Source organism: Chlorocebus sabaeus, chromosome 29 (assembly GCF_047675955.1).
Source record: "Chlorocebus sabaeus isolate Y175 chromosome 29, mChlSab1.0.hap1, whole genome shotgun sequence".
Lineage (NCBI taxonomy): Eukaryota > Metazoa > Chordata > Mammalia > Primates > Cercopithecidae > Chlorocebus > Chlorocebus sabaeus.
Genome location: NC_132932.1, coordinates 4,651,373 through 4,667,912, shown reverse-complemented (window position 1 = coordinate 4,667,912; position 16,540 = coordinate 4,651,373). Strand labels below are relative to the sequence as shown.

At 38.4% G+C, this 16,540-nt stretch overlaps 1 protein-coding gene and 1 non-coding gene across 4 annotated transcripts in view; one reads left to right on the top strand and one right to left on the bottom strand.

Annotated features, from left to right (window-relative positions):
• The window catches only part of TARS3 (threonyl-tRNA synthetase 3), an 80,907-nt gene that overhangs the window by 32,346 nt on the left and 32,021 nt on the right, over positions 1-16,540 (bottom strand). For all 3 annotated transcript variants that reach the window (XM_007990599.3, XM_007990600.3, XM_073012962.1), the window contains 2 exons: positions 9,684-9,850; positions 7,529-7,691 (listed from right to left, as the gene is read on the bottom strand). In XM_007990599.3, the coding sequence (XP_007988790.1) occupies positions 7,529-7,691; positions 9,684-9,850 (330 nt within the window). The remainder of the gene's footprint in view (positions 1-7,528; positions 7,692-9,683; positions 9,851-16,540) is intronic.
• On the top strand, positions 6,953-7,052 carry LOC119620384 (small nucleolar RNA U13). The gene has a single exon (XR_005236916.2). It is a non-coding gene; the product is annotated as a small nucleolar RNA U13 (small nucleolar RNA).

Here is a 16,540-nt window from a genome sequence, read left to right as displayed (position 1 = left end):
AGATATTGTCTAAAACTTTTCTATCTTTCTAGGCTGCCCCTTTCCCAGTCCTTTGGCTACAGCAAGCAGACTTCTGTTGGCCTATTTTATCTATGCCTGTTGGCATTTGTTAGTTGCCAAGTCTGGAATATATGTGGCAAAAAAACCAAAACAAAACAAAAACACCTAAGAAACTCACTATCATGTTGTTTCTTAGGTCCTGATGTCCATAGCCAGTGTGCCTTTGTTCTCACCACATTTCAGAGTCTCGTGTTTGTTTTATATATACTATCCAAGGTTTTTACTTGTACTTAGAGGGAAGGATAGGAAAAGCACCTACTTCATCTGCCCCAAAGCAGGTCTTTGTTGCTCATTGTTTAACTGGGCTGTCTGTTTTCTTATTGAGGTTTGAATATTCATTAAGTATTCTGGATTTAAGTCCTTTATTTGATATATGCCTCACAAATATTTTCTCCCAGTCTGTGACCTGTCTTTCCTGTGTCTGATCAGCATCTTCTGAAGAGCAGAAGTTTTAAATTTTGGGGAATCCAATTTATCAACTTTTTTCTTTTATGGATTGCCCTTTGGTGTCATATCTGAGAAATCATCACCTATCACCTAATCGCAAAGATTTTCCCCAATTTTTATTTTAGAAGTTTTGCTTTGTATTTTTAGGTTTTACATTTAGGCCTGTGATTCATCTTAATTTTTTCATATGGTATGAGGTATGAATCCTCATACCTCATGTTTTGCATATGGATACACAATCATTCCAGCATCATTTGTTGAAAATATTATCTTGCCTCCATTTTATTGCCTTTGAATCTTAATTAAAAATCAGTTGTCCATATATTTGTGTCTATTTCTAGACTCTGTTTTGCTGATTTATTTGTCTATCTAGACCAGCATGATTACTGCAGTTTCTAATAATTCTTGAAATCAAGCATAGTGAGCCTTCCAAATTTGTTTTTATTTTTCAAAGTTCTTTTGGCTATTCTAGGTTCTTGTGATTTCTATACGAATTTTAGAATCAGCATGTCAACTCTTACAGAGAAAAAAAAGTCTGCTTGGGTATTGACTAGGATTGTACTGACTTTATAGATTAATTTGGGGATAATTGATATTTTAATAATATTTAGTCTTCCAACCCATGAACAAGGTATATTTCATTTATTTAGGCCTTCATTTTTTTTTATTATACTTTAATTTCTAGGGTACATGTGCACAACGTGCAGGTTTGTTACATATGTATACATGTGCCATGTTGGTGTGCTGCACCCATTAACTTGTTATTTACATTAGGTATATTTCCTAAAGCTGTCCCTCCCACCTCCTCCCACCCCACAACAGGCCCCAGTGTGTGATGTTCCCTTTCCTGTGTCCAAGTGTTCTCATTGTTTGATTCCCACCTATGAGTGAGAACATGCGGTGTTTGGTTATATGTCCTTGCGACAGTTTGCTGAGAATGATGGTTTCCAGCTGCATCCATGTCCCTGCAAAGGACATGAACTCATCCTTTTTTATGGCTGCATAGTATTCCATGGTGTATATGTGCCACATTTTCTTAATCCAGTCTGTCACTGATGGACATTTGGGTTGGTTTCAAGTCTTTGCTATCATGAATAGTGCCGCAATAAACAAACGTGTGTATGTGTCTTTATAGCAGCATGATTTATAATCCTTTGGGTACACACCCAGTAATGGGATGGCTGGGTCAAATGGTATTTCTAGTTCTAGATCCTTGAGGAATCACCACCCTGTCTTCCACAATGGTTGAACTAGTTTACAGTCTCACCCACAGTGTAAAAGTGTTCCTATTTCTCCATATCCTCTCTAGCACCTGTTGTTTCCTGACTTTTTAATGTTCACCATTCTAACTGGTGTGAGATGGTATCTCATTGTGGTTTTGATTATCAATTCTGATGGCCAGTGATGATGAGCATTTTTTCATGTGTCTGTTGGCTGAATAAATGTCTTCTTTCAAGAAGTGTCTGTTCATATCCTTCACCCACTTTTTGAGGGGGTTGTTTTTTTCTTGTAAATTTGTTTGAGTTCTTTGTAGATTCTGGATATTAGCCCTTTGTCAGATGAGAAGACTGCAAAAATTTTTTCCCATTCTGTAGGTTGCCTGTTCACTCTGATGGTAGTTTCTTTTACTGTGCAGAAGCTCTTCAGTTTAATTAGAACCCATTTGTCAATTTTGGCTTTTGTTGCCATTGCTTTTGGTGTTTTAGACATGAAGTCATTGCTCATGACTATGTCCTGAATGGTATTGCCTAGGTTTTCTTCTAGGGTTTTTATGGTTTTAGGTCTATCATTTAAGTCTTTAATCCATCTTGAATTAATTTTTGTATAAGGTGTAAGGAAGGGATCCAGTTTCAGCTTTCTACATATGGCTAGCCAGTTTTCCCAGCACCATTTATTAAATAGGGAATCCTTTCCCCATTTCTTGTTTTTGTCAGGTTTGTCAAAGATCATAAGGTTGTAGATGTGTGGTATTATTTCTGAGGGCTCTGTTCTGTTCCGTTGGTCCAGATCTCTGTTTTGGTACCAGTACCATGCTGTTTTGGTTACTGTAGCCTTGTATTATAGTTTGAAGTCAGGTAGTGTGATGCCTCCAGCTTTGTTCTTTTGGCTTACGATTACTTGGCAATGTGGGCTCTTTTTTGGTTCCATAAGAAGTTTAAAGTAGTTTTTTCCAATTCTGTGAAGAAAGTCATTGGTATCTTGATGAGGATGGCATCGAATCTATAAATTACCTTGGGCAGTATGGCCATTTTCACGATATTGATTCTTCCTACCCATGAGCATGGAATGCTCTTCCATTTGTTTGTGTCCTCTTTTATTTTGTTCGGCAGTGGTTTGTAGTCCTCCTTGAAAAGGTCCTTCACATCCCTTGTAAGTTGGATTCCTAGGCATTTTATTCTCTTTGAAGCAATTGTGAATGGGAGTTCACTCATGATTTGGCTCTGTCTGTTACTGGTGTATAAGAATGCTTGTGATTTTTGCACACTGATTTTGTATCCTGAGACTTTGCTGAAGTTCCTTATCAGCTTAAGGAGATTTTGGGCTGAGACGATGGGGTTTTCTAGATATACAATCATGCCATCTGCAAACAGGGACAATTTGACTTTCTCTTTTCTTAATTGAATACTCTTTATTTCTTTCTCTTGCCTGATTGCCCTGGCCAGAACTTCCAACACTATGTTGAATAGGAGTAGTGAGAGAGGGCATCCCTGTCTTGTGCCAGTTTTCAAAGGGAATGCTTCCAGTTTTTGCCCATTCAGTATGATAATGGCTGTGAGTTTGTCATAAATAGCTCTTATTATTTTGAGATATGTCTCATCAATACCGAATTTATTGAGAGGTTTTAGCATGAAGGGCTGTTGAATTTTGTCAAAGGTTTTTTTCTGCATCTATTGAGATAATCATGTGGTTTTTGTCTTTGGTTCTGTTTATATGCTGGATTACGTTCATTGATTTGCAGATGTTGAACCAGCCTTGCATCCTAGGGATGAAGCCCACTTGATCGTGGTGGATACGCTTTTTGATGTGCTGCTGGATTCAGTTTGCCAGTATTTTATTGAGGATTTTTGCATCGATGTTCATCAGGGATATTGGTCTAAAATTATCTTCTTTTGTTGTGTCTCTCCCAGGCTTTGAAGGGCATTACATAATGGTAAAGCGATCAATTCAACAAGAAGAGCTAACTATCCTAAATATATATGCACCCAACACGGGAGCACCCAGATTCATAAAGCAAGTCCTTAGAGACCTACAAAGAGACTTAGACTTCCACACAATAATAATGGGAGACTTTAACACCCCACTGTCAACATTAGACAGATCAATAAGACAGAAACTTAAAAAGGATATCCAGGAATTGAAATCAGCTCTGCACCAAGCGGACCTACTAGACATCTACAAAACTCTCCACCCCAAATCAACAGAATATACATTCTTCTCAGCACCACATTGCACTTATTCCAAAATTGACCACATAGTTGGAAGTAAAGCACTCCTCAGCAAATGTAAAAGAACAGAAATTACAACAAACTGTCTCTCAGACCGCAGGGCAATCAAACTAGAACTCAGGAGTAAGAAACTCACTCAAAATCGCTCAACTACATGGAAACTGAACAACCTGCTCCTGAATGACTACTGGGTACATAACAAAATGAAGGCAGAAATAAAGATAGTCTTTGAAACCAATGAGAACAAAGATACAACATACCAGAATCTCTGGGACACATTTAAAGCAGTGTGTAGAGGGAAATATATAGCACTAAATGCCCATAAGAGAAAGCGGGCAAGATCTAAAATTGACACCCTGACATCACAATTAAAAGAACTAGAGAAGCAAGAGCAAAAACATTCAAAAGCTAGCAGAAGGCAAGAAATAACTAAGATCAGAGCAGAACTGAAGGAGATAGAGACACAAAAAATCCTTCAAAAAAATCAATGAATCCAGGAGCTGGTTTTCTGAAAAGATCAGTAAAATTGATAGACCTCTAGCAAGACTAATAAAGAAGAAAAGAGAAGAATCAAATAGATGCAATAAAAAATGATAAAAGGGATATCACCACTGATCCCACAGAAATACAAACTACCATCAGAGAATACTATAAACATCTCTTCACAAATAAACTACAAAATCTAGAAGAAATAGATAAATTCATGGACACATACACCTTCCCAAGACTAAACCAGGAAAAATTTGAATCTCTGAATAGACCAATAACAGGCCCTGAAATTGAAGCAATAATTAATATCCTACCAACCAAAAAAATCCTGGACCAGATGGATTCACAGCCGAATTCTACCAGAGGCAAAAGGAGGAGCTGGTATCATTCCTTCTGAAACTATTCCAATCAATAGAAAAAGAGGGAATCCTCCCTAACTCATTTTATGAGGCCAGTATTTAGGCCTTCTTTAAATTTATCTCAGCAAGGTCTTAAAGTTTTCACTGTATAGGTTGTGTACGTATGTATTACCAGCTTGGGCTGCCAGAATGAAAAACCATAGGCTGTGTGGCTTAAATAAGAAGAATTCATTCTTCACAGTTCTGCAGGCTGGGAGATCCAAGATCAATGTGCCAGCTGATTCAATTCCTTGGTGAGAGCTTTTTTCCCAGTTTGCTGATGGCTGACTTCTCACTGTGTCCTCACATGGCAGAGACAAAAAGGAAGCCTCTGGTGTCTCCTTAAAAGGGCACTGATCCTATCATGAGGGCTCCATCCTCATGATCTCATCTATACCTAATTACTTCCCAAAAGCCCCATTTCCAAACACCATCACATTGGGGGTTAAGACTTCAACATATAAATTCTGGGAGTCACAACTCAGTCCACAGCAACATATTTGTCAGTTTTATCCCAAAGTATTATCATGTTTTGTGATGCTATTATAAATTGTTTCTTATTTGCAATTTCTAAGCGTTTATTGCTGTGAAATGCATATACAATTGATTTTTATATATTGATATTCCATACTACAATTTTTCTAAATTCACCTTACTTCTAATAGCTTTTTGTAGATTCCATCTAATCTCTACATAGATGATTATATCATTTACAAGAGTTTTAATTCTTTCCAATCTAGGTGTTTTTTATTTCTCTTTGTTAACTTACTGCATCAGAAAGTACCTGCAGTACAATGACCAGAGAAGTAATGAGAGAATCCTTACCTAATTCCTGATTTTAAGTGTAAAGCATTGAGACTTTCACTAATAAGTACGAGAACTGTAGGTTTTTCATAGAGGCCTTTTATCAGGTTAAGAAAGATCCCTTCCATTTCTAGTTTTGAGAGTTTTATCAGATATGGATGTACAATTTGGCCAAATACTTTTTCCTGCATCTACTGAGAAGATCATATGTTTTTTGTCTTTTTGTTTTCTTTTTTTCAGTTTGTGAATGTGGGGAATTACGATGATTCATTTTCTAATGTTAAACTAACTTTTCATTCCTGGGATTCAGTCCATTTGATTAACACGTCCTTCTTAAAAAATTACTAGATTTGACGACTAAAATGTTGTTTAAGTTCTTTGAGATATTCAGTAGTTTTTTTTAAATTTCTTTGTCTTATTTTTCTATCAGTGCAAGATTAGCTTCATTAGTTTCATGAGGTGGTGAAGATTTCTTCCTCTTCAATTTTCTGGAAGAATATCTCCAGATTGGTATTATTCCTTCTTTAATGTTTGGTAGAATTCACCAGTAAAACCATCTTGGCCTGGAATTTTCTGTGTAGGAAGGTTTTTAACTATTAATCAAATTTCTGTAGTAGACACAGGGCTATTCAGATGATTTACTTCTTCTTGAGTAAAGCTTAATAGTTTGTGTCCTTCAAGGATTTATCCATTTCATCTAAGCTGTCAAATGTATTAGCATAAAGTTATTCATAAAACTGCCTTATCTTTTTAATAGCTACAGAATCTGTAGTGATGACATCTATCTTATTCCTGACATTTTTATTTGTGCCTTCTCTTTTTCCCCTCATCAGTCTGACTTCTCAGAGAACCAGCTTTTGTTTTATTTATATTCTTCATTTTCTTTTTCTATTTCAATGATTTCTGCTCTGCTCCTTCTTATTTTCTTCCTTTTGCTTCCATTACATTGGGTGTAATTGTTCTTCTTTTTTCTATCTTAAGTAAAAGCTAAGTCATTGATTTTTCTTTTCTAATGCAGGTATTCACTGCTGTAAACATCCCTCTAAATACCACTTAAATGGCATCCCACAAATTTTGATGTGTTTTATTTCATTTGTTACATAAAATTATCTAATTCTCCTTTGGGATTTTGTGTTATCTATTTTTAATTCTATTGTGCTCAGTCAGCATTAGGGTTAAACATTTGGGTTAATAAAACATTTTGTTTTAATTGAATCCCTTTCAACTTATTGAGACTTGTTTTATGGTCCAGAATATGGTCTATCTTAGTAAATATTCTATGTGCAATTTCAAAAAACAAACACTCTGATCCTTTTGTAGTTCCAAAGCATGATGATTGGGTGTACACATGTGTAAGATGTGCCTCCCTCACACCTTGGCACAACATTAGCATATTACCCATCCAACATGAAGCACATTGGATACAACACTGGCACATTAACCATCCAACATGAAAACCAAAGAATGTATATTCTGCTGCTGTTATATAAACATCAATTAGGTCAAATTGTTTGATAGTGACCCTTTGCTTGGTAATTTTAACTTGAATTAAGACAAAAACTTGAAAAAGTAAATTTTAAGTTCTAGGCAATATTGAAAAACAAAACATCCAGAATTCCACCAAATCCCTTAAAATACTCCACTTAATGGAATTCAGGTTAATAAAATCACTGAAGGAAGCCAAAGAAAAAGTAACACATTTCATGTCAAGAGATGATTAACCTGTTGACCTAATTTAGAGAATCACAGCAGGTTAGAGCTGAATGAGATCTCAGAGACTAGACCAAACATCTATGTTTCAGTAACTCTGAAAGAATACAAGATGTGTTCAGGGCATCACACTGAATTTGTGACCACCATGCTTCACTCTGTGTTAGTGTTTACCTGCTCCACTGTGCAAAAGATGTGAGCATCATCCTGCTGGAAGCGCCTGACTCTGGTCAAGCCGCTGAGAGTCCCCGACAGTTCATTTCTATGCAGAACTCCAAAATCAGCAAATCTCATAGGCATTTCCCTCCAAGATCGTGGACGATGGGCAAACATTAGACTAGAAAAGATGCAGAAACACACAGCTTTTACACAGCACAGAAAGATTAAATAATTATCTAAATATAAAGAAATTACAATTAAGCCTCAAAATTCATAAACTCCTTATTCCAGTTCTTAGATCACCAAGTTAAAGAAAACATTTCTTCCAGAAATTAGTGAACCTTGCATTTACATCACTGCAGCACTCTAAGAAAGAAGCTTGTCTATTATCTCTTCCCAGAAATGCTGTTCCCTTCCCTCATCCATACAGTGAATCACCATTTACTGTTTAATTCATTTCAAAGGCTACTTCTTCTTTTTTTTTTTTTTTTTTTTTTTTTTGAGACGGAGTCTCGCTCTGTCACCCGAGCTGGAGTGCAGTGGCCGGATCTCAGCTCACTGCAAGCTCTGCCTCCCGGGTTTAAGCCATTCTCCTGCCTCAGCCTCCTGAGTAACTGGGACTACAGGCGCCCGCCACCTCTCCCAGCTAGTTTTTTTGTATTTTTTAGTAGAGACAGGGTTTCACCGTGTTAGCCAGGATGGTCTCGATCTCCTGACCTTGTGATCCGCCAGTCTCAGCCTCCCAAAGTGCTGGGATTACAGGCGTGAGCCACCACGCCCGGCTCAAAGGCTACTTCTTAAATGAAGCCCTCCTAGACATTTCCCTAGACAGGAATAGGCAGTTTCTCCTCAGGCTCCTGGAACACCTCAAACATGCCATCATTATGGCACTGGTCTTTTTATAACAGATTGTCTACATGCATGGCCCTGCCCACTCTGCTTATGAGCTCCATGAGGGAATGGTTTGTGTCTTAATCACCTCTGCACTTCTAGCTCCAAGCACAAAAACCACTCAGCTATGTTCTCTGTTGAATGAAAGACTTCTCTCCTGCAGAAAGCACTCCTGGCTTCCATATCCCACTGCCTCTAAGCCATCGTGGTCTTGCTTCCTTATTCTGAGGTGTAAAAAGACAAACTTAAATTCTCTACTTTCATTATAGCTAAAGTGTGAGGCTATAATTTTAAAGGATGCCTTTGAGAAAATGAGTTAAGAAGTTGTTAATGCAAGTGTTTTACAATGCAAAACACTAGTGTAGCTTCTACCTTCCGCTTAGAAAGAGAAGGTACAGAATGTTTACATGCCAGTATTCCTAAAATTAAAGTTATATGTATTTTCTACATGACATCATCATAAAGTTAAATTTCTACTTGTCTTCACTTAAAAGGGCAAAGAGCTTTCTTCAGTGTTCAGTTATCGGTTTTAATAATTATCTTCTATGTAAATTTACTTGAAACTATGTATGTTGATAATACAAAAACTATGATTGTTGGGATTATTTTTGTGGACAATTATGCCTATTCAATTTCAGTTGTAAAATATGTTTGTCTTACAAGGTTGAATTTGCATACCAACTTTATGATAATTAGTCTTTCATAGAATCAAAGACAGCATTGATTGTAAAATATATCTTTATTTTATGTGCTACAAAGAAAGAAAATAACCTATTAATTAAATTATGACACAAGGCTAAGATGCCACCAACTATAAGATGCATTTCAACTTCAGAAATGTTGAAATGCGGAAGAAAAATGGTATCTTGGAATCAGCAAAATCCAAAAACCCATTGATTATGACCTCATTGATCTTGTTATAATCCACCCAAACAGTATGAAAGAACTAAATATTCTGCAAATATGAACATTTGAAGTGCATTACTGTAAGACAAATATTACAAAACTTATAAAATTGACACATAACATTACCCTTTAATTGGCACAAAAAATGCAATGGTTACCAGCTAACATTCCATACCTGCCAAAGATCAAATATATTTTCAAAAGTGAATCCATTCTCTAGAATGAAACAACTTAGCAAAAATTAGTTATCACCACTCTTCAGATTAAAGGGATTCTTTAATTCCACAAAGCAAAATAATAATATTAAAAGCTAACTGTGACGAAGTGTGCTATGTGCTCTCATGAAAAGGTCTGCTTCACTTTTAATACTCACCAGTGACCTGGACAATTCATGGGTTTGAGGGCAAAAGTGTCCTTTTCAATCTCAAAGGTAAACATGTTCTCGCTGTAATGCTGCCAGTGGCCTGAGGCTTCCCAGAGTTTACTGTTGTACATGTTGGGAGAGAGCACCTCCGTGAAGTCACGTTTGTGATATTCCTCCTTCAAGATACATGCATTCAACATTAAAATCTGCTAGGACAGATCACAATTCCATGCAAAGTAACACTATGAGCAAATATTTTCAAATTGGGCTCATGTTCTATATTAATTCATGATTAATGTACCCTCAGTTTTAGGTGTGGTAGTTTCTGGATCTTGAAAGAAAGATTTACATATGCTCAGTATAATTTCTATTGAGTATATTTATTTTATAGCATATAACAGTATATAGTATATAATGTTTTAGTTCTTTGAAAAGTAGTAATTGAAACACAGTATATATAGAAACTCACTGTAACTATAAATTCCAAAGTCCTTCTAGATAAACAGGTTTTTTCCTTTTAAGAAGCAGAAAAAATTCATAATTTAATAAGCCTGAATGCCATGTTGCATGTTATAATTTTGATTTATTTAGTTTTAAACAAAAATAAGAATTTTAGTGTATAACGATTTAAGCAGCTGATATCTATTAAGTTGTGAGCTGGCCTCTCTCCCTCCCTACCTATTAACAGCTTCCCTAATTGAATCACTGGAGATAGGAGAAGAGAGTTTTTCCCCAAGCAAAGATTTAATTTTATTTAAACTTTCTTTAAAAACAAAACAATTAGGTCATCTTTGTTGGGTAAATATTTTATGTACACTTTCCAAAAATGCATATTCTGCTGTTGTTTTATAAATGTCAGTTAGGTCAAATTGTTTTGACAGTATTTGATAGGGACCCTTTGCATGACAATTTTAATTTGGATGAACACAAAAACCTGAATAAGTAAGAATTCTGAGAATACTTAGATTCTCAACATTTGTAAATCACTTAATGGACATCTGGCACAAATCTAAAGTGCCATATATACTTTGAGCACATTTTAAAAACTTTTCACAGCTAAAAAAACATAAAACATAACATTTTAAGATTACTAACAATGGTTTTATATAACTGAAAGGAATGTTATCTGTCATTCTTCAGCAGGGCATCTTGGCAGTCCATGGTAGACAGCTTGGGTCTCAGCCATTCAGTGAGCTGCTTTACCTACTCTTTGTTTTTTTTTTTTTTTTTTTTTTTTTTGGTAAACAGACTAGTTTAATTACAAGGATAAAAATACTTGAACAAGGTCTAGTAAGATTTATTTTTGGGTACAATCAGTTTAATTATTTCTTTTTTTTTTATTTATTTTTTATTTTTTTAAATTTATTTATTATTCTTAAACTTCAAGTTGTAGGGTACATGTACACAACGTGCAGGTTTGCTACATATGTATACTTGTGCCATGTTGGTGTGCTGCACCCATCAACTCATCATTTACATCAGGTGTAACTCCCAATGCAATCCCTCCCCCCTCCCCCCTCCCCATGATAGGCCCCGGTGTGTGATGTTCCCCTTCCCGAGTCCAAGTGATCTCATTGTTCAGTTCCCGCCTATGAGTGAGAACATGCGGTGTTTGGTTTTCTGTTCTTGTGATAGTTTGCTGAGAATGATGGTTTCCAGCTGCATCCATGTCCCTACAAAGGACACAAACTCATCCTTTTTTATGGCTGCATAGTATTCCATGGTGTATATGTGCCACATTTTCTTAATCCAATCTGTCACTGATGGACATTTGGGTTGATTCCAAGTCTTTGCTATTGTGAATAGTGCTGCAATAAACATACGTGTGCATGTGTCTTTATAGCAGCATAATTTATAATCCTTTGGGTATATACCCAGTAATGGGATGGCTGGGTCATACGGTACATCTAGTTCTAGATCCTTGAGGAATTGCCATACTGTTTTCCATAATGGTTGAACTAGTTTACAGTCCCACCAACAGTGTAAAAGTGTTCCTATTTCTCCACATCCTCTCCAGCACCTGTTGTTTCCTGACTTTTGAATGATCGCCATTCTAACTGGTGTGAGATGGTATCTCATTGTGGTTTTGATTTGCATTTCTCTGATGGCCAGTGATGATGAGCATTTTTTCATGTGTCTGTTGGCTGTATGAATGTCTTCTTTTGAGAAAGGTCTGTTCATATCCTTTGCCCACTTTTTGATGGGGTTGTTTGTTTTTTTCTTGTAAATTTGTTTGAGTTCTTTGTAGGTTCTGGATATTAGCCCTTTGTCAGATGAGTAGATTGCAAAAATTTTCTCCCATTCTGTAGGTTGCCTGTTCACTCTGATGGTAGTTTCTTTTGCTGTGCAGAAGCTCTTTAGTTTAATGAGATCCCATTTGTCAATTTTGGCTTTTGCTGCCGTTGCTTTTGGTGTTTTAGACATGAAGTCTTTGCCCATGCCTATGTCCTGAATGGTACTACCTAGGTTTTCCTCTAGGATTTTTATGGTATTAGGTCTAACATTTAAGTCTCTAATCCATCTTGAATTAATTTTCGTATAAGGAGTAAGGAAAGGATCCAGTTTCAGCTTTCTACTTATGGCTAGCCAATTTTCCCAGCACCATTTATTAAATAGGGAATCCTTTCCCCATTTCTTGTTTCTCTCAGGTTTGTCAAAGATCAGATGGCCGTAGATGTGTGGTATTATTTCTGAGGACTCTGTTCTGTTCCATTGGTCTATATCTCTGTTTTGGTACCAGTACCATGCTGTTTTGGTTACTGTAGCCTTGTAGTATAGTTTGAAGTCAGGTGATGGCCGAATAGGAACAGCTCCAGTCTCCAACTCCCAGCGCGAGCGACACAGAAGACCGGTGATTTCTGCATTTTCAACTGAGGTCCTGGGTTCATCTCACTGGGGAGTGCCAGACGATCGGTGCTGGTCAGCTGCTGCAGCCCGACCAGCGAGAGCTGAAGCAGGGCGAGGCATTGCCTCACCTGGAAAGCGCAAGGGGGAAGGGAATCCCTTTTCCTAGCCAGGGGAACTGAGACACACAACACCTGGAAAATCGGGTAACTCCCACCCCAATACTGCGCTTAAAGCAAACAGGCACACCAGATCATATCCCACACCTGGCCGAGAGGGTCCCACACCCACGGAGCCTCCCTCATTGCTAGCACAGCAGTCTGTGATCTACCGGCAAGGCAGCAGCGAGGCTGGGGGAGGGGCGCCCGCCATTGCTGAGGCTTAAGTAGGTAAACAAAGCTGCTGGGAAGCTCGAACTGGGTGGAGCTCACAGCAGCTCAAGGAAACCTGCCTGTCTCTGTAGACTCCACCTCTGGGGACAGGGCACAGTAAACAATAACAAACGCAGCAGCTCTGCAGACGCAAACGACTCTGTCTGACAGCTTTGAAGAGAGCAGTGGATCTCCCAACACGGAGGTTGAGATCTGAGAAGGGACAGACTCCCTGCTCAAGTGGGTCCCTGACCCCTGAGTAGCCTAACTGGGAGACATCCCCCACTAGGGGCAGTCTGACACCCCACACCTCACAGGGTGGAGTACACCCCTGAGAGGAAGCTTCCAAAGCAAGAATCAGACAGGTACACTCGCTGTTCAGAAATATTCTATCTTCTGCAGCCTCTGCTGCTGATACCCAGGCAAACAGGGTCTGGAGTGGACCTCAAGCAATCTCCTACAGCTACAACCTACAGCTGAGGATCTTTGTTTTTACTAAATTAGAAAACGTTAACAGGTAGGGTGTGGTGGCTCATGCCTGTAATCCCAACACTTTGGGACGCTGAGGTGAGCAGATCACCTGAGGTCAGGAATTTGAGACCAGTACTTCAGCATGTGTCCTTATTTGGAAGTAGGGTCTTTATAGAGGTAATTAAATTAAAATGAGATCATTAGGGTAGATTCTAATACAATATGGCTGGTCTCTTTATAAAAAGGAGAAGTCTGGACACACAGACAGATGCACACAAGGGGAAGACAATGTGAAGACACACAGGGAGAACATCACGTGAAGACAGAGGATGGGAATGATGCTTCAACAAGTCAAGGAACACTAAAGATGACTTGCAACCACCAATAGCTAGAAGGCAAGGAAGGATTCCCCCACGGGTTTTAGAGGGAATATAGCCTCGTTAACACCTTGATTTCACACTTTTGGCCTCCAAAACTGGGAGACAATAAATTTCCGTTGTTTTAAGTCACCTAGTTTATGGTATTTTGTTATAATACCCTAGGAAACTAATGCACCCACCAAATAAAACACTGCCCATCTGGGGTACCACCAGGATAAGGCAAACATGGAATAAGTGATGGAAAAAGAAGGCTCTGATGTATCAGTTTGGCCCTAGTGTCCATCTACAGAGGCTGGGGCTGAAACAGTTACATTTAGTTACGTCTTTTCCTTGCATTCTTACATGAAGGGCACTCATGGTGGCCAATGGCACAATTCAGATTTAGGTGAAATTGAAATGACATCACATGATGATGATACATTGGCTGATGGGAGTTTGTGGGAGGAAACCAATGTCCTCAATGTCCTCCAAGCAAAAGGTAAGAATGTGCTGAGAGGCACAGGGGATGAGTCGGGCTGGTTATTCTCCATTTGCCACTGCCTGTCTCGCCTCATCTTGGCCCATTTTCCTTCCTTCTCTGCCCTGCACTGTGTTCCCCAAAGCTGACTCCTATTGGCTCCACAAAAGGCTTATTTGCTGTGGTTATTATTTTATTATTTTACAAAAGATACACTTTTAAACACAATAGTATAATACGATATGCTTAAGTTATGCTTCATGTGAAAAAAAAAAATAAGGTGTACAAAGAAAACCTTAACATTTTTCTCTCATTCCACCCTTTACTGCCCTGAGATAATGCTAATGGCTTGGTGTTACCGTATTTCAACCCTCTTCTACATGACTGTGCAAACACAAAACACACATACAGGATTTTGTTGTTTTTTGCTTTTATCTACAAAAAAAAAAAAAAAAGGATACACTATACATTTACTCTGTAACTTCCAGTTTTCAACGGTAAGGTATACTGAACCCCCCTTCAAATTAGTATGCATAGATCTATTTTTGTAGTAACTGCATAGTGCTTTATTGTGTGGACATATAAAGTATTTAACCCTTCTATGATTCAGAAACAGTAGACTTTTCAGTTTTGAACACTACAAACTATTCTTCAGTAAAGTTTTCTATGTGATTTTAATTGTATATTTTAGATTCCTCTCTAAGAATATTGCTAGGAGTGTGCATTTTTTTCCACATTAATATTTATTACCAGATTGCTTTAGTAGCAATTTAAACTTTCTCCATAAGTATATGATAAGTGTTTCCTCACGTTTCCTTCAGCAATGAAAATTATTTAATGGGTACCAATCTTTTTTTTTTTTCTGAGATGGCGTCTCACTCTGTTTACCCAGGCTGGAGTGCAGTGGCACGATCTCAGCTCACTGCAAGCTCCACCTCCTGGGTTCACACCATTCTCCTGCCTCAGCCTCCTGATTAGCTGGGACAACAGGCACCCGCCACCATGCCCAGCTAATTTTTTTGTATTTTTAGTAGAGACGGGGTTTAACCGTGTTAGCCAGATGGTCTTGATCTCCTGACCTCGTGATCCGCCTGCCTCGTCTTCCCAAAGTGCTGGGATTACAGGCGTGAGCCACTGCGCCTGGCTGATGGGTACCAATCTTATAAGTAGAAATATTACCTCAGCATTTATCTTTTTTTTTTTTTTTGGAAACGAAGTGTTGCTCTGTCTCTCAGGCTGGAGTGCAGAGGTGTAATCTTGGCTCACTACAACCTCTCCCTCCTGGGTTCAAGCAATTCTCTTGCCTCAGCCTCCCGAGTAGCTGAGATCACAAATGTGCACCACCTCGCCTGGCTAATTTTAGTATTTTTAGTAGAGACAGCATTTCACCATGTTGGCCAGGCTGGTCTCGAACTTCTGGCTTCAGGCGATCCACCCCCATCAGCCTCCCACAGTGCTGGGATTATAAGCTTGACCCACTATGCCCAGCCTTTTAAATTTTCAATAAATTTTGTTACATATATTTGAGATTCACAACATGATATTATAGGACACAAATAGTAAAAGGGTTACCTTTTTTGTGTGTGTGACAAGAGCAGTTAAAATCTAACAAAACTCCCTGATAAAATATAATTTTGTTAACTTTAGTCCTCATGTTCTACATGAGATCTCAAACCGTGTTGATCCTAGATATCTGCTATTTTGTATCCTTTGATCTATGTCTCCCCATATCTTCTCCCAGCCCCTGACCATGGTAAGCACTGTTTAATCCTCTGTGTATGTACCTGAGCTCTCTCCTTTTTTTTTGATTCATCAGCTCCCCCAGTTCTTAGGCCTCTGCACTCAGGCTAGAATTACATCTCCAACTTTCTTGGACCCCTAGATCATGGGATTTCTTGGCCTCCATAATCACACAAGCCAATTCCTCATAATAAATTTCTTCTTATATCTCCTGTTGGTTCTGTTTTTCTGGAGAATCCTGACATGCTAATATACTTTCTGTATGGTTTCTGATTGGGTTTGACCAATGGTAAGTTCAAAAGGATTCAGAGGGCAGTGGAAGAGAGAGGTCTGGATATTTCTTTCCCCTCCGTGGTTCTTCCCTGCTGTGGGTTTATTCAGGCTCTGGCTGCATTCTATAGTTATAGCTTCTGTTGAGTGGCCTCTCCTCCATGGCTTCAAGCTCTCTGTGGGTTCTGGTATTACTACTCCATTTTCACACTTCTGCAGGCCTAGTGATGGAGGGGAAGGGATTCTTGCTGTTGGTAATCCCTGGGTGATCTATCATTGCTTGTTAGTTACCTTAGCCAGGCCCTTACCTCCATAAATATTTCCTTCACTAGA